The sequence below is a fragment of the Nomascus leucogenys genome, chromosome 7b, assembly GCF_006542625.1.
Source record: "Nomascus leucogenys isolate Asia chromosome 7b, Asia_NLE_v1, whole genome shotgun sequence".
Classification (NCBI taxonomy): Eukaryota; Metazoa; Chordata; class Mammalia; order Primates; family Hylobatidae; genus Nomascus; species Nomascus leucogenys.
This window is the reverse complement of record NC_044387.1, coordinates 105752496-105771503: the sequence shown is the minus strand read 5'-3', so window position 1 is coordinate 105771503 and position 19008 is coordinate 105752496. Positions and strand designations below refer to the sequence as shown.

The 19008-nt window shown below is 42.7% G+C and overlaps 1 protein-coding gene across 2 annotated transcripts in view; it reads left to right on the top strand.

The window, feature by feature from the left end:
- Nucleotides 1-7648: 7648 nt before the first annotated feature.
- PDLIM3 (PDZ and LIM domain 3) overlaps nucleotides 7649-19008 on the top strand; it is a 34129-nt gene continuing 22769 nt past the window's right edge. The window contains exons 1-2 of one of the 2 annotated variants that reach the window (XM_003271496.3): nucleotides 7649-7913; nucleotides 18061-18212. In XM_003271496.3, the coding sequence (XP_003271544.1) occupies nucleotides 7821-7913; nucleotides 18061-18212 (245 nt within the window). In that variant the 5' untranslated portion in view covers nucleotides 7649-7820. The remainder of the gene's footprint in view (nucleotides 7914-18060; nucleotides 18213-19008) is intronic. The other variant, XM_003271495.4, reaches the window with a different exon arrangement.

The following is a 19008-nucleotide window of genomic DNA, read 5'->3' as shown; positions in this document are numbered from 1 at the left end:
TTAGGAGACAGCCACGGGTCCCAGCGGTGGAACAGGTGGGAAAGCTCAGGGAGAAGGCGAAGGCGTCTGTGACAGATTAAACGCTAGCATTAGTGCTCCACTCCAGACCTTGGGAGTGACTCAACCAAGGCCAGGCGCTCAGCTGTCCAAACCGCTCAGCCGTCCAAAACAAGAACTCCCTTTACTGCTCCCCAGGGTCTCTGTGCACTCCACTCCCCTTTGAAATGTTTATATAGCGATGATAAACTGACTCCAAATAAAAAAAAGCCCTGAAATGCATGGTCTCTGTTCCTGACAAATGGGTTCAGATGTGTTTCTATTACACATACACATCCTGGCGCTTCAGATTGCTTTCCAGTGCCACGAAAAACATGTGCAGGTGCATCCAGAGAGAATCTGAGGCCAGCTAACCCTAGCAAGCAAAATACCATTGACCGAAGACCAGGTCTTTCCGGTCTCCTGAGGCACATCCAGGCAGGGATTTCTAGGATCCGGACAACAACATTATCAGGCTGCGATGAGGGAAATGGACTCCAAATTTCAGCTGAGTCTTCCACAGCATTTTCTGACTTCACCTTAGTCCCCAGGGAGAATGAAACTTCAGTCTGAATAGAGCTGCTGGCTTTTCAGGAGCTTAAATCATTGCACAAATATTGAATAGAGGTTGTGAGAGAGGCTCTAGGGTCAGCAAACCTTAGCAAATGTGCATTCTTAAGAGGCAATGTGAAGCAGTGAAAGAATTGGGAAGCAGCGAAAAGATGCAGAGTCAGGTTTGAGTCCTGCGCTACCCCTCTCCAGGAACCCTTTATCTTCTCCCTCTCTATCCTTGGATGATCATACATGCTTTTGCAAGAGTGTCTTAAGAATGAGAAGTAACTAGTATCTCAAATGCCTAGCACAATGCCTGACACTTCACAGCAGCTCTTCTCATCAAATTCACTTTCACAGAACTGGAACCAGATAATCAGTCCACAAGGAAACATGTGGCAAGAAGCAACATGCCCTCATTCAGCTTGAAATCCAACTGGAAGGCGATCCAGTAAGGATGGAAATGCCAGAGGCAAGCTGCTCAAACGGGAAGAGTGAAAATTCCCCCACCCTGACTCTCTCTCTCTCTCTCTCTCTCACACACACACACACACACACACACACACACACTCATGCGCACCCTCTTTCTTCACAACCCAGCAAAAGCACTAGTACTGAAACGGCAGCCACACAGCAACAGGAGCTGATGCCCAAAGAGGCCCCAATTTGCTGCTCACCCATAATGTCTCAGTTCGTGTTTCCAGCATACTAATGATTCCCTCAATTGTTATTAGTTAATTCCGAACAAACAGTTGGAAAACTCAGTGACATTTCAGAGGGGAATACCAAATGAACTCGAGCTGAACCATCACACCAGCCCAAGGAGTGTGACGACGTGAGAATGAAACAATATAGGCTCCTGCCAGCACTGAGGGCAGACACAAAGCGTGGAATTCAGTGTGGCTAATTCCCCATAAGAGATTTCACAAGGGCCAGGTCCTCCAAAACATGAAAATCACGTGGGCTCTTCCCAAAAAGGAAGTCATACACAATGCATGGAAGGTTTGGGAGCGCTGGCTGGCTGGCTGGCTGGCTGCCTGGCCCTGGGATAAGTTGATCTGCACAGCCAGACCGGCAAGTATATGCAAATACACCAATAGCAAGGTGAAGCTGAGGCAGATGAAACTGTAAACACTGCGCCTAATGGCAATTGGCCAGAAGGTGCTTCTTGGTAGGACTATTGTTGAAGGAAAATATAGAAGAAAGAGTCAGCTTCCCTCATCCAACAAATCTCAGGACCAAACCTGTTTCTCCCTATCAGGAATCACTGACCACCTTTTCAGTGCCCAGCACTGGGATGGCAGTTGTGGCTGATTCCAAAGAAAGGCAGCCCCTGCCCTGGAGGAGCCTCCTGTCTGGTTGGGAATACAGAAAAATAGCCCTTGTGGAAAAGACGTGTTGTAAGAGTGTGCACCTCCCAAACCCACATCCATGCCTTGTTCCTTTGTTAGCCCAGCACCTCGCATTGCTAAGTGACTGGCTAAATTGGAGGATGGCCAAGTTCAGACTTTCATGTTATGTTGCCTAGATGTAAGAACTAAGCAAGGAGAAAGTCTGATAGAGCTACAGATGGTCAATCTTCCCAGGAAATGGGGAAAGAGGGTGAGATGTGATAGACAAAAGAGAACATTCCAGAAAGGAGGAGCAGCACATAAAAAGATACAGTATAAGAAAGTCTAATCCTATGTGTTGACTGGAATTACTGTTTCTTAATGTGTGGTCCACAGACCACCCACAGTGGATTTTGGCCTCAGCAACTGAATTCAAATCTCCTGAGCGTGGAGCCCAAGAATTTGCTTTTCTAATAACCACCAATGCTCTTTTAATGCACAAAAAAATTTAGCTGGCTAAGGGAACCCAAGATATAAACAGATACATACTCTTCCCTTAAAGACAGGAAGAAAGAAAAGGAGGTAGGGAAGGAAAACGAGGAAGGGAGGAAGAAAGAAAAAGTTTTAAAATGTTAAAGTACAGAAAACTTGGGAAGAGGAGCCAGAACCCCCAGGCCGGCCTTCGCAATGACTGTTGCGTGACATAGAGACAAACCTGAAGAGCGTCCACGGCACGCGTTTACAGATGATGAAAGGCCCTCCAAGCCCTTCATTAGCAGATTTTTGCTCTGTCCCAGGGCAATGAAGTGCTAGCATAGGTCCGCGACCCAAAGAGTGACAGCGTCTCCATCTGGCATAAGTCTGCGAGGTAGAAAGCACAGCAAAGATTGTTGGCAGGGAAGCAATCTCAGAACACTTGCCGCCATCAAGAGGTGAAGTTCCCGAAGGCCTAAAGCAGGCAGGGAGGTTTTCAATGAACTACAGGACTAGATCATCTGTTATTGTACAGCTAACACACTTCAATTTACAGAACTCCAACCATTCTCAGAAGAAAAGGGGTGTGTCATCCTGGAGACCTACATTTCCACTGCTCGTCAATGCCCAGCCCTTGCTCCATCCCTATCCCCTCTCTGTTTTCTCAGCATCTTGTCGGACTTCAGCAAACCCTCGCATCCTAATTTTTTTTAAGTCATTTCTCTTGACGTGCACTGCCTCAGCTGACCGTCCTGGGTCTCTCCTTCCCTTTTATAAACAAATTCTTTGGAAAGATTTTCCGTATTCTTGTCTCCACCCATTATCTTCAGACCACAGCAGGCTGCCTCTGTCCTCATCATTCTGTTGACACTGCCCTAAGACTCCAGTAACTCGAGAATGAGCAAATCTAACAAGCACCTATCATTACAACTTTACCTGCACCTCTCTGTGATATTTGCCTTCACTCTGGATTTTTCTCCTCACCTGTCTTCCATGCTATCACTTTCATGGTTTTCTTTAAATGTTTTGTAAGAGAAAAATCATCTTCTCTGGTCCCCTTATTTTCCTGCCCCTTAAATGCTGCTGTTCCTCGAGGTTCAATCATTGAATGTCTGTCTTCTCCCCTTGCATAGCTAATCTCCTTGGGATTTCATCTGGTATCTATTACTATTACCGTGTAACAAATGATCCTCAAATTTAGAAGCTGAAAACAACCATTTTATTATGCTCACAGATGCTATGGGTCAGCAAATCAGAAAGAGCACAGTGAGGCTGACTCCTCTCTACCCCACAATGTCTGTAGCCTGAGCTGAGAGGACTCAGAGGCTGAGAGGGATGTAAGCGCTGGGTGGAGACTGTGTCGTGAACTGAATGTTTGTGTCCCCCCGAAAAATTCGTATGTTGAAATCCTAATCCCCAGTGTGATGGTATTAGGCAGTGGGGCCTTTGGGATGTAATTAGGTTTAGATAAGGTCATGAAGGTGACACCCGCATGAGATCTATGTCCTTATAAGAAGAAGAAGGGATTAAATAGAGCTTCCTCTCAAGGACACAGCAAGAAGGCGGCCATCTGCAAATGAGGGAGAGGGGCCTCACCAGGCACTGAATCTACCTGCACCTTGATCTTGGACCTCTAAGGCTCCAGAACTGTGAGAAATGAAAGCTTTTCGTTTAAGCCATCCAATCTATGGTATTTTGCCATAGCGGCCTGAACTGGCTAAGACACACTGGAAAGAAGAATCTTTTCTCACAGGTCTGGTGCCTAGTCTGGGGTTACCAATAATAGTACCAATATGTGACCTCCTCATGCAGCCTGGGCTTCCCCACAGCATGGCACCTCGGAGCTCTTACACAGCAACCAGGCATCAGACACAAGCGTTACAATCAGCAAGGCAGCAGCTGCATTGCTTTTCCTGACCTAGCCTCAGAAGTCTCATATCATTTCATTAGTAATATGAGAGTCACACCTCTATGCAAGTTCAAGGAGAGAAGACACATCCTCCATCTCTTGAAGAGTGTCAAAGGATTTGCAACCACTTTTTAAAAAATGTCTAACCTATGGCCACATATTCTACTCTAATTCCAAAATCTTCATCTCAAGCCCAGATCTCTAGATTTATATCTCCAATTGCTTATAATAACAATAGCCAATGATTACTTGTATAAAGCGTGTGCCAAGCACACTTCAGGTATCTTGTTTTTAACTCAGGTAAACTGCACAGTAACTCTAGGAGGCAAATACTATCATTATCACCATTTTAACAAAGATGGAAAATAACTTGCCTTAAGATCACACAGCAGGCCGGGCGCAGTGGCTCCCGCTTGTAATCCCAGCACTTTGGGAGGCCGAGGCGGGCGGATCACGAGGTCAGGAGATCGAGACCACGGTGAAACCCCGTCTTTACTAAAAATACAAAAAAATTAGCCAGGCGTGGTGGCGGGCGCCTGTAGTCCCAGCTACTTGGAGAGGCTGAGGCAGGAGAATGGCGTGAACCCGGGAGGCAGAGCTTGCAGTGAGCTGAGATTGCGCCACTGCACTCCAGCCTGGGTGACAGAGCAAGACTCCATCGAAAAAAAAAAAAAAAAAAAGATCACACAGCAAATACAATGGATCTAGAATATCCAGACTGGTAGTCTGGCTCCAAATCTTAGTCTTTTAACCAGTACACTATATGGCACAGATATTCTACAGGCGTCAAAATCAGCACAGCCAAAATGGTGCTCTAACCCACCATTCCCCAATTAAAACAAAAAGAGCTTGTTGTATTTCTTAGACATTTTCTCCTTGTTCATAATTCCACCATTCATGTAAAACCCGACGGGAAAGTCTGGGAGCCATCCAAATCTCCTAACCACTCCCTAACCCCCCATGTGAGATTTGTCCCCAGATTGTGCCAATTAACCTCTATGTGATTCCCATATCTGCCCACTCTGCTCCATCCTCATTCCCCCAATCAATATCCTCTACTGGATTGTTGCAGTAATTGCTCATGGGACGCCCCGCGTTATCTCCTTCAATTGTGCTTCAGCCTCCCACCTCCCAGAATGACGCTTGTAAATGCAAATTTGATTATTCATGTTGCTTACAATTCTTCAAAGGCTCTCAATAGTCAAAACCTTATTGTAACATATGAAATCCTCTCTACTAATATGGCCACTGACTACTGTGATCCTTGTCTCCTGTCTCTACCCAATGGGCTAGGCTCTATCCATACCACATTACTTGCTATTTCCTAATGGGTCATCAGTTTCTTCCCTCCCTGTGACTGCACATCCTATACAGTTCTTTTGCCTTGAATGTCCTCCCTCCTGTGCCCCTCCCAATTACAGCCACTTGCAAAACTCTCTTATCCTTCAAGGTCCAACTCTGACATCCCTTCCTCTGGAACCTTGACACACACCCCAAGGAGAGTTGATTACTTTATTCTTATTAACACTGTCCCCGTTTCCAAAGAAAAAAACAAATGAGGCTGGGCGCGGTGGCTCATGCCTGTAATCCCAGCACTTTGGGAGGCCGAGGCAGGCGGATCACGAGGTCAGGAGATCGAGACCATCCTGGCTAACACGGCGAAACCCCGTCTCTACTAAAAATACAAAAAATTAGTCTAGGCGTGGTGGCGGGTGCCTGTAGTCCAGCTACGCAGGAGGCTGAGGCAGGAGAATGGCCTGAACCTGGGAGGTGGAGCTTGCAGTGAGCCGAAATTGTGCCACTGCACTCCAGCCTGGGCAACAGAGTGAGACTCCATCTCAATAAATAAATAAATTTTTTAAAAAAATCAAAGTCATGCAAAAGGAACCTCTTCTTAGAACAGTACCTAAACCCAAAGCAGGATTTTCTAGGACCATTTAGGATGCGGCCAGTGCTTCTTCCTTAGAATACTCCCTCCCAGCTAGTCTCACCTCTACCTTAACAGTCACTTCTGAGCACTTTCCTGCTGGTCTCGGTGAAGAGTAGGACGTAGGAAAACTGCCCATCTCATGTCCCTGCTTTCCACGCTCTCTGCAAAGCCTTAGGAATTCATCAAGCCTGGGTGACAGATTAAGACTCTGTCTCAAAAAAAAAAAAAAACTCATCAGATATTATGTGGATATTGTATAGATATTGGCTACATCTAAATGATGCCAAAATGACAAGCAAAAAGGCAAAGAAAAAATCAGCTGCTTATATAAGCCAGCTCATGAAGTAAGGTAAAAACACTTACTATAATTACACAACACCAAATGACTTGTCTGATGTCTTCTGAATGGACCTGTGTGTGTGTGTGCATGTGTACGTTTGCACCACGCAGACAGAGCCAGCAGCTGACAGAAGAAATGTGCTCTGCAGTGATACAGCCACAGCCCAAACAGGCAAAGTCAGCAGGATACACAATGTTCAGCTCCTCCATGGTCCAGCATAGATGGGGCCCTGGGAAATGTCTGGAACTAGAAAATGCTCATCCCCTGGGACTTTCATGTAATCCACCACAGCGGACAAAGTAATGCCCATCCTACCTTTGTGATTTACATTTGCCCAGGCGGGTTCACTTTGCTTACTGCTTACTGCTTTCTGCATCTCCTTTCTCTTTGCTCCATCAGTCTTAAAACTGCTTCCAAACAGACTGCCCTCTTAAAAGTCTGCTGCGGCTCAGTCCTCCTGGACCAATACGACCCCATCATATGGGGCATTAAGTTCAAGACCCTTATTCTTGAGTTTTTAAAGCATTTCTTATTTCTCTTCCCTCATTCTTCCCTCTCCCTTTGGGAATCAGAACACCCCAACGCATAACACCAGAAATACTTGAGTCCACACTGAGACTACAACAGGACCCCGGCCAGACTCTCCTGCACTTTGGGAGGCCAAGGTGGGAAGACTGTTTGAGTCCAGGAGTTCAAGACTGGCCTGGGCAACAAAGTGGAGACTCGGTCTCTACGAAAAAATAAATAAATAAAATAAAAATTTAAAAGGGCATTAAGTAATTTGGCCAAAGCCGCGGAGGTCGTAATATTAATGCACTCGAAATTGCGAAATAACGAATTGTATTGATGATGCTCGTTTTCATTGAAAGCATGGAGGCTGTGGTCTGACTGCTTTCGCTTCCAACAAAGTGCACTGCTGCGCTCCAAGCAGAAGATAAACAGGGAGACAGGTGTGACTTCAAGAGAGCGACGGACGCTGTAACCCGAAGCCCCCGCGCCCGCCCGCCGAGGCCCCGGAGGCTGCCCCAGCCGGCCCGGGCTGCGCACTCCCGCGGTGCTGGCGCGGTTCTCGCTTCCAAAGTTGGAGCTCTCCGGGGTGGGAGGGGGCGGGGAGGATGGCGGGGCGGTGACGTCACCCCCAGCGGGGATAAAGCGCCCCCGCCCGGGTCGGGGCCAGGAGGCTGCCAGGCGCGGAGTGGCTGCCCCGCGCGGGGACACTCAGAGCCCGGTGGGCAGGAGGAAGGCGGCATGCCCCAGACGGTGATCCTCCCGGGCCCTGCGCCCTGGGGCTTCAGGCTCTCGGGGGGCATAGACTTCAACCAGCCTTTGGTCATCACCAGGGTAGGTGTCGGCATTCTTGCTTTTGCTGCGAGGTGGGGACTCCGGCGGCGTCCGGGGGGACGCGGTGGGTGCCCGGGGCCAAGGGCGGCCAGAAAGCGCGCGAGGGCTGGCGGACGGGGCGCTGCTGGCTCCCAGGCTTCGGCGCCCGGCTCCGGGAGCGGCGGCAACTCCGTCAAGGGGCTGCGGGGCGGCTCAGAGATGTGACAAAGTCCGCTCTAAAGGTGTCCCGTCCTCTGGGTCCGCAGCGACTTCCCGAGGAGAGCCACTGGGCTCAGGGAAGGCGAGGCTGCCAGGCTCGAGGGCCTCCTGGCCTTTAGGTATCAAATGTTTTATATGTGACAACAGAAACAAAACACACCCCATCTCCCTTCCGTCACAAATGATGGGTCCCCGGTGGGAGAGACGAGGCACTGGCACCCCTCGGCATTCCCTGGAGCTGGCGCGCATCGGAGCGTGTTTCTCGTCCGGATGAAAACTTCGGCAGCGCGCTGTTCGCGGGGCACGGCCTGCGCTGGCCAAACTGGAGCCGCTGCTATCAGCCCAGACAGGGGAAATATTCCTAACGCGTCCTCCTGAGTTTCCAGGCAGTTTGAACACGTTTTCCAAAGCTGAGAACTTGGCTTAGGAATCACCAACTTCTAACTCTAGCTACAAAGAAAACGTGGCAGACAGTTTAGTTTACCTGATGCAAAGTAAACCACTCAGCCTAAAACGGAAAATAATGCTTTAATGTCAAAGTCAAACTTTAGTGTTCTCTATTGTCTAATGAGAAAACAAGGTAACAATAAAACCTCAGGGTTTCTCTCCTGTCAGTAAATTTGTAGAATTAATTCTAAAGCATTATTTGGTCTAGCTGATTTTTTTCTAACACAATGTTTTTCTTCATAGAAAATTAATGTATTATTTCAGTTATCACATATAAAACATTTAATACCTAGAGGCGTAAACTTTCAGAATATTATACTTTTAGTTTCAGAGTATTATACTTTATTTTCTTGTATTCTTCTCATGCCATATTTTATAAATGTATATGTTATAATCTGATCTGCTCATACAGATTTTGAACAAGGTAATATCTTTTAAATTCTGTTTTATTTATATATGCCTATGAGATTTAGGAACCAACATCCTTTTAAAAATATGTCAAAACGTGTATCATACAGACGCATACAATGGAACGTTTCAAGCCTTGTTTTACGTTTTTCAAAAACATATAAACACATCTGACATGTGTTTTTATATGAAACATGAAAACTGTTCAACATACCCCCAGAAACGTTCCTGAGTAAATTAAGCAGAAAATGCTTCAGTGACCTGGGCCAAGCAATTCCTATTACAGATTTACCAACAAAAACAGTTTCCATTAAATCTACTAAGAAATATTTTAGTTTCTGGAGTATAGTTTTTATTTAAACTGAATAAGCTTTTGAATCCTAACACAGAATAAATCATATTTATATTAAATTCTAACAAAATAATTTTGTCACAAAAACCTTTTAAGGTATTTATAAAAGAAATATTTTGCTATTATAGTATAATTATATGTCAATATAATTAATCATATGCTTGAAATTTTGAGTTGACATTATAAATGTTTATTTTAAAGCAGTACTTACATTCCAAAGTTGGACTACAATAGCTATTGGTAAATATATTTGATATAATGACAGTTATTATTAAGGAAACCAATTCTATCTGGAATTTCTAACTCATAACTAATTTGTATCACTCATTTTCGACATTTGGTTCAATAACAGTTTATGACCACATATTATTTCACTTGATTATGGCTTTTCTCTTTAATTAATTCTAGGACAGCAGGTAAAACCAAATTATTTTTGTATCCCAAGCGTCCCCAAAGCCAGGTATATAGTAGATTCTTATTGAATAAATAAGAATATTCATTTATTTATTCAATAAGAACTTTTATGCTTTAGTGAACACCTAATTCAGAATATTTTCACTGAAATTATAAGAATATTGAAATTTGTTAAGGAAAAGAATAAAAAGTATTACAGAAAAGTATTACAGAAAAATAACTATCAGTATTGTTAAATGGCGAATTGTTGTACTGCTTTTAACATTTTAACAACGTTTTGAAAGGTAGTGTGTGAGGTTGTGTGTTATTGTACTCCCTTGCTTGCCAGGCATTGATGGGAACCTTGTATATACACGAACTCACTGAAATCTCACAATAATCTTTAGGAGAGTAGCAGTAGTGACATCCCCTTTTGCAAATGAGGAGAATAAGGCTTCAAAAGATTTATTAACCCGCCAATGACCACAAGCAGTGGGACAAGCTCTGATGCTAGGTCTGCCTGCCTCCAAAGCCTGCATTCTGAAGCCCACACGTGAAAATGGACACTTGTTCCGATATTTTTAAAGAGTTGTTTTGTGCCATCCTATTCATCACTGGCCTTATTGATTCTGTCTTCAAGATCTGCCACTTTCCATTTTTTCTACCACTGTCCCTCTTCAAGATTTCCTAGCTCCACGCCTAGACATTTGGCTCCCCCGTCCAATTCACACAGCATATTCTTACCGTCTCTGGAAAATGCCAAATTGCTCCTTTCTCATTCTTAAAAATCCTTCAGCGGCATCACTGGTTTGTAGAGAGTGAAATGCATGTCTTAGCACAACACTCACGACTTTTCACCATCTACTATCCCAATTTGAGTTGCTAACTTCGTTTCTTTCCTCTCCCTTCTTTGTCTCTCCCTTTCTTCCCCTTGTTGCACACGCAGGCAGTGGTACTGCCCTCTGGACTACTTACGATGTCCCTGACATGTCTTTGCTCCTGATACCAGTTTTCCCCAGATTTCTTTTCCCCACACCACACCACTGTCCTCTATGCCTGTGGAAACCACTCAAATGCCTCTCCCCAAGCCTTCTTTCAGTAACAACCATCTCATCCATTTGATTACTGTAGCTTTCGGCCTGTATAACCCCTCCTTATGTCATGCCTGTACCAGATGTTCCACTGCATCTGTATCCCACCAGATTGCACATTCCCCGAAGGCAGGAACCTTCTAATTTGGGGGCCATTCAGGGCCTAGCACAGTGCCTAGCAGATCAAACGTGTTGTAGAATAAATATAGACACAGTATGAATGATTGAATAGATTGTTCACTTTTTACATAACTTTATTATAAATAGGTGCAGAATGTGTTCTCAAAAATATTTCACAAAAAGATAAGTGAGAATTGTTTTATTGTGAGTTGATTTGTCATGTTTTTGTTTTGTTTTGTTTGAGACAGTCTCACTCTGTCACCCAGGCTGGAGTGCAGTGGCGCCATCTCGCCTCACTGCAACCTCCGCCTCCCAGGTTCAAGCAATTCTCCTGCCTCAGCCTCCCAAATAGCTGGGATTACAAGCACCGGCCACCATACCCAGCTAATTTTTTTTTTTTTTTTTTTTAGTAAAGATGGGGTTTCACCATGTTGGCCAGGCTGCTCTCAAACTCCTGACCTCAGGCGATCCGCCTGCCTCAGCCTCCCAAAGTGTTGAGATTACAGGCGTGAGCCACCATGCCTGGCCAATTTGTCAGTTTTAAATAAGTTATTAATATACAAAGAATTGAAATACCAATGTCTACACTTGAAGCCACAAAAAGTCCCATAAATAAGATGTGTTTAATCAAGTCCCCATTAAATCAGCTTTTGTCCTCCTACAAGCTACACCCTTCACTCCCCGCCTCACACTATACAAATACAGACGACAGCAATACTGCTAGACAATGGGGCTCCAACCAGAGTTTGTAGGAGAGTGACAAAAATAACTGCCTCCATCAATTGAAATTACAGTTCACAAAATTAGGACACAGGGCCCTCACCCCTGTAATTGTTTATAATCCAAATAATCAGCCAGATGAATCTTTGTATTATAAAAAAATCAAAAGTAAGGTAAATCAAACACCAGACATTCTCAAAACAAATTTTTAGCAACTGGTTGTGATAGACACAATTTTTAGGAAAGCAGTTTCTAGGCAATAAGTGTGATAGACCTTGTGCAATATAAAATTTAAGTTTTGGATGTTCAGTTTAGGGGAGGGAGTTGTTATTTCATACACCATGTATAACTGGCCTAAGCATTTCACAGAAGAATGTTAAGGTTCACTTCTTTAAATCAGCTTTTGTCCTCCTACATCTTTTTTTTTAATAAGAAGCTTCTAAAGAGTCTAAGTTTTCGGACCATCCAGAAGCTAGATCTACTCTCAGAGACAAGTTACAAATCATTTGCTTTGACAAAATTTCAATATGGAATATGGTAATTCCCTCTCATCCACAGGGGACACATTCCAAGACCCCCAGTGGTTGCCTGAAACCTACATTAGTACCAAACCCTATATATATATATGTGTTTTTCATATGCATGCATACCCTATGATCAAGTTTAATTTATAACTTGGGCACAGCACTCTCGCACTTTGGGGCCATTATTAAGTAAAATAAGGGTTGCTTGAACCCAAGCACTGCAATACTGTGACAGCCAATCTGATAACTAAGGCTTCGAAGTGATTCACAGGTGAAGAGTGTAGCATAGACAATGTGGATACGCTGGACAAAGGGACGATCCATGACCCAGGTGGGACAGAGTAAGATTTGATCGCACTCCTCAGCACAGCTGCAATTTAACACTTATGAGTTGTTTACTTCTCAAATATTCCAATTACTATTTGCAGGCTGCAGTTGGTCTCGGATAACTGAAACTGCAGAAAATAAAACCGTGAATAAGGGGAGGCTAGTGTACAGGGCAAGCTTCTTTTGTGTACATGATATAAAATGATTGTCTGTATCTGATGCCAGTGTGTCTTTTCTCACTAAATTGTTCTTCCCCCTCTTCACTCCTCCCTCCTTCCTATCCAGAGCACATCCAAGATCAAGACTATTATAACTGAGAATGCTATATGAGCTTGAGTACCAATATAGAAAAAGTTAGTGTGTTCCTAATTTTTGCAGGCTTTAAGATAGAAAAGTGTACGACTTTAAAATAAACTACTTTTGAAATTTCATGTAATATAAACTACATTTGAAGTTTAAACTTTTAGAGAGGACTGTTTGCAATGGAATGCAATTCTTTTCCAGGGTAAAACAAATGTAGTAGAAAGGTTGACATAAATAAAAACCTATTCAATTTTGTTCTAACACAGACCACGTCTACATGGAAGTACTGGTTCATGTGTAACTCATACATCCCACAAATATCTACTGTGTGCAGAATGTCTTGTATGTGAAAGACGCTGTGGGCCTATAATTGTGGCTTAGATGGGCCTCTAACCCCTGAGAAGCTAATATATCAGCAGAAAAAACGGAACATGTATACGAACTGCCATCACACAACCTATCCAGAATTCCACAAGAAAAGTATGGTCAAAGAGCTAGGAGGTGTTGAAGGAAAGATTACCTGCAGGAGAGGCAATGCGAGATGATGGAAGATTCTGAACTGTAGAGCGAGGCGGACCCAGATGGGAGTTCCAGGTTTTCTCGGGATGTGGGACCCTAACCAAGCTTCTTACACTCTCCAAGCATCCATTTTCTCATTTTAAAAAAGAGATAACTATGTTGTAAGATTGTCTTCAGAATTATGTGAGATAATAGTTCTCAGTAGTAATGCAGCGATGGTTCTCAGCCCCGGCAGCATGTGAAAGCCGCCCATACGACTTTTGAACACGCCCATGCCCAGGTGCAGGCAGAGATTCTGATATAACCGGTGTGGGGCGTGGCTCTAGAAATGTCTTTGGCAGGCAGGTGCTGCAGGGCTGTGGATGCCAAGGAGGCACGCGGAGGCTGTTTGCTGGGGATGGAGAATGAACAATGGGGTTTCTCATGATTTCGATCCGTGCCTGCTGTGCAGTGCTTCAGTGTGTGCTTGTCTTGCTCCATAACTATTTCAATCGTTTTTCTTAACAGAACATCATCTCAGGACCATATCTCGGGCTTGCCTTATGTCTCCACATAAATAGGACATTATAGATGCTTTATCTGTGTTTTCAGTTAGCTTTTTTTTCCCAACAGACCCAAGTAATATAAGTTGATGTGAATAACAGAAATCATCTGAGGCGCTTGTTAAAAGCAGAAATTCCCTGGCCCCTCTCCTAGAGATTCTGTTCCTAATTCCGAGCATCTGGAACAGGACTGGAGCCTTTAATGTTCAGCAGGACCCCAGGTGATTCTTATAATCACACAAGTTTGAAAACATGGTGCTAAGTGATTCACTGCAGTACCGTGTTCAGTGATCTCTCTGGTACTTTTGATATCTGAGACCCTAATGAACCTAAATACAAAATAATCCACTGACAAACTCTATGCCTCATTTCAGCTCTCTCTTCTCCTAATTTGGGAAAACAGTAATAAACTGTGCATGCTAATACAAAGTAATATAATAAGGAAAGAATATAATAAAGCAATAAAGTAATAATATAAAGTAATGCAGGGAAAACAGATCGTCTAACTTAGTAAAATCAGGCCAATTTCGCAGTCATTTTCTGATCACTGGCCTCGCTGAACTTGAACACAAGGAAAAAGTAAAGGCATCATGTTTTCTCCTTCTCTCTCATTCCTCTATTTCCTTTTTCTTATCAACTCTCTCCTTAGAGGTCTCAGGACAGCAATAACCAGGTTGAATACAAAATGAAAAATGGGATCTGGCCATCACTATCAACCACCCGTCCTAGCTGACTTTGAAAGAGCTAGTGACATAGCTGTACAGCTGCTCAGCAGCAAAGCCGCAGGTTACTTAGACACCTCTTCTCCTCTGAAAGCCAGAGCCAGTTTTCCTTGTCCGGGCTCTCTTAGAGAGTTGTAACGGTCAAAGGTGTGAGAAGGAGCTTTGCAAATGTAACATTTTGCATAAGTATAAGATGGTATTTTTAGTATTAATGTTGTTAGTAAATTTTAGTAATATTCAGTGTCTAAGATATTCAACTTAGATATCCAATAGTTGTTCATTATCTAAGTCCAATATCAGGGGTATGGCTCTAGATATCAATAGATATTGGACTTAGATAATGAAAAGCTATTGTTCAGATGTGTGTTTAAAATTAGTGTGGACACATGCAGAAACAAACCTCCACTCATCCCACCTTACACTCATCCTAACCAGAGCTAAAAGAAAAGTTAGACTTTTCCAAATCAGAATTGAGTATTACATAACTTAACTCTATTGAGGTATATTAGAAAAGCTAAGTTAGGCTCTAAAAGCAAATATATTGAGATACACCTTCTTGTGTGTTTTTTTGTTTGTTTGTTTTGTTTTGTTTTTGGTGACGGGAGGAGGTCTACCTCTGTTGCCCAGGCTGGAGTGCAGTAGTGCAATCATAGCTCTCTGCGGCCTCAAACTCCTGGGCTCAAGCAGTCCTCCTGCCTCAGCCTCCTGAGCAGCTGGGACTATAGGTGTGCACCACTATGCCTAGCTTTTTAAAAATATATTATTTTGTAGAGACAGGGTCCCGCTATTTTGCCCAGGCTGCTCTCAAACTCCTAGCCTCAAGCAATCCTTCCACTTCAGCCTCCCAAAGCACTGGGATTACAGGCATGAGCCATCATGCCTGGCCCTGTTTTAACTCAAAGAAAATTATTCTAGTCTTAGACATTTAAAAACAGAAAATACTGATTTTGACAAATTAGAGAAAATTAAAAGTTTAAGATTATTTTTATCCTTACAAGTCACTTTGGGGATGGAAACTTTTGTTCTACTATCAGTTCTGGGTCTGAGAATGTTTCTAAATGGAAAACAGCTATGAAATGCCTCCCAAAGGCTAAGATATAATAATCCCCAGTTGTCTTCACCCAGCTTCTATTAACTGTTCCTACTGGAAAATCATTGCAATAGCTACAGTGAGATGATCATAGAAATAAAGTGAGTACAATAAACATTTTAGTAATGAGACAGAAGATCCAGGACACATGACAACTTATTATTTTAGCAATTTTATTTATTTAGATGAACTCGTGTCTTCCTTAGAACCGCAATTAGATAGCCAGAATAAGCAAATAAAGAAAAAGCAAACGAATTAATTACTGATCCTCAAATAAAGCATTAGAAATAATCTAGTTTCTTCTTGGAGCGGTTTGAAATTTGACTTAGTATGTATTGTTGTGCTCTAATAGAAACTCGCAAACATAGCAATGACAAGTTGACATTAAAAGCTATAATCTTTGGGTATGTAGGGACTAGTTCTTTTTTATATAAGCTCTGACTTAAATGCTTTTTAATTGATTCTTCAATTATTCTAAATACTGGGGTATACACTGTGAAGTATTAAAAATATACATCATATTGTACATATCCTCAAGAGCATCCAGTCTAGTTGGGAAGACAGACAATACACAAGTAAATAAACAAACATAAAAGTACAAATAATTTTCATTAAGGAAATAGGATGTAACGGTGAAAAATGATGAGGGAAGGACTAGAGAAGCTACTTCAGGTGTTTGGCGAAGTCTTTCTGAGAGTGCAGCATTTGAACCTAGACCTAAAGGTTGAGAAGGAGTGAAGAGTAAGGGAAGCATGTCAGGCAGAAATAAGAGTGCGTGAAAACCCCAGAAAGGGCACAAGCTTGGCCTACATGAGGAACTAAAAGGAAATCAGAACGGCCACAGCACCATGGATAAGGGAGAGCAGGAATAATGTAAGATGATATGAGAGAAGTAGGCAAGGTAAGACCCATGTGAGGTCTAGGCAGAGGTGTATAGTTGGGAATTACCCAGAAAAATTGGGAGTAGGTATACTGATCAAAAGAATCATTGCCTTTAACTGAATAGTCAACAGTAATAATTACAAACTTCCTATTTTTAAATACTTTTAAGTATGGGAAACCATATTTTCCCCATATTCTGTATTCTTAAGTATTCCTTCTATTCCTGCCCCTGAAAAACATGTGGACAGCATAAAATTGGATCTCACTTCTTCACCTAGTTTGATAGTCTCTGTTTTTTAAGTGACGTGTTTAGATGATTTACATTTAATGTAACTACTGCTATGGTTTAATTAAAATCTACTGTCTTGCTAGTTGTCTTGTGTTTGTTTCATCTGTCCTTCATTCGGGGAGAAGAGACCATGAGTGAATACAAACTTCCTTTGTGTCTGTGGTTTCCGGGAGTTCTGTATGCTCATGTTAACTCACACTGGATCTTTAGCAATTTGTTAATAATTTTAGCTGAATTCTTCATAACAGCTAGTATAGGAGCCCCATCTTCCTCCATGCCCTGCTCCATGCAGGTGAGCCTGTGCTCATGTCTTGCCTTTGCTTGAAGGCACCTGTCTTTCCTTAGATTTCAAGTTTATTGCCCTGTGACTTCAGCTCTCTGAAGGGTTCAAGAGAAGTTATAATTCTGTGTATTATCTGGCCTCTTCTTGTTAGTCTCTACAGATTTCTAAACAAAGTGCAATAGACTGGGTGGCTTATAAATAATATAAATTTATTTCTCACCATTCTGGAGACTGGAAATCCAAGGTTAGGATACCAGCATGGTTGGGTTCTGGTGAGGAACCTCTTCTGGGTTGCAGACACCTCACTTCTTATCGTTTCCTCCTTATTGGAGGCAAGAGAGCTGAGAGCTCTCTCTGAGGCCTTTTGCATGAGGGCACTAATCCCATTCACGAGGGCTCCTCACTTCTGACCTAATTACCCCCCAAAGTCCCTCCTCCAAATACATCACATTGTGGTTAGGATTTCAACATTCGAGTTTTGAGGTGACATAAACAGTCCATTGCATGCCTCTTCTGTGAATTTTAAAGATGATAAATAGTAAAGATTGCTATATTTGGATTGAAATCAGTTTCAATATGAATATAAAAGTTGCCTAAATATAGTAAAACTATTCCCAAATAGAGACTTCTGGGTGATAAAAAATAAAAAATAATTTTTTAAAACAAAAAATGTATGATTCACACTGGGAATTATGTAAGATGTTTTATAAACAGATACAATGATATAAATGTGGTTAGCAAGAAACAAAATCATTCAACATGATGAGAAAATAGACCTAACTCAACTGACCAACTAAGAGTTATCTTAAGTTAGATTTACAGTTTTTCTGCCCAGTTAAACATTTAAAATGTTACCAGGCTGAAATACAAATGTCAGGCACAAAACTCAAGATACTGCGGGATGTTGGTTTTTACATAGTGCCATGATTTCTTCCAGATTACACCAGGAAGCAAGGCGGCAGCTGCCAACCTGTGTCCTGGAGATGTCATCCTAGCTATTGACGGCTTTGGGACAGAGTCCATGACTCATGCTGATGCGCAAGACAGGATTAAAGCAGCAGCTCACCAGCTGTGTCTCAAAATTGACAGGTGCTTCTTAACTAATGGTGCTTAAATCTGATCTGTTTTGCAGGAGAACCTGAACGAGAACTATAAATAACTTCATCCTCCCAGCAAGGAGTGCCACAGACCTAGTATTTTGGCTGACTTTTTATATATCAGCTACTTAATTCTTCACTAAAGTCAGTCAATCTAGCAGTTGTTGACAAATCATTTCTAAAAAGGATTCTCTGGAATGTTAGAATAATAAAAGAGGCTAAAAGAATTTGTTCCAGTAATAACCCAGTTAATTAACTATGAAAATAGAACTATTGGCCACATAAACACTGAACAACATAACTAGTTATATCCCTGTTCTCAGTGTGGTAGAGAATGGAATGGAATGGAGAGATTCCCCTTGAAGAATCTCTTGACTTGCCCGACTGTAATTATATTAAAAACTGGTTGCTAATATCCTGTCTGCCATTGGCTGTTTTGTACAGAATTCAGCCCAGAAGAATGTTACAGGTGTGAGAGTTCATATGCACGTGGGCATGTGAAATACTGAGACGTTTCTGACCCCACCCCCCAAATACACTAAGAAATTGAGCCTGATCTCTTGCCATCAGATCCCTGGTCCAAAACTCAACCATGATAATAATAATGTGTTATAGTGGTTGTTAGTGTGTGTTTATCCTGTTTTGATTGTACTCGCAGCTTTCTCTGCTGTGCTACAGAAGGATCAATCAATCCACCAATCTGCTGTTTCATGGTGTGAAATAGATTCTTTCACTCTATGCATAACCTGTGTTCATGCTGAGCACACAGTCCCTTAGGAGCCACTAGG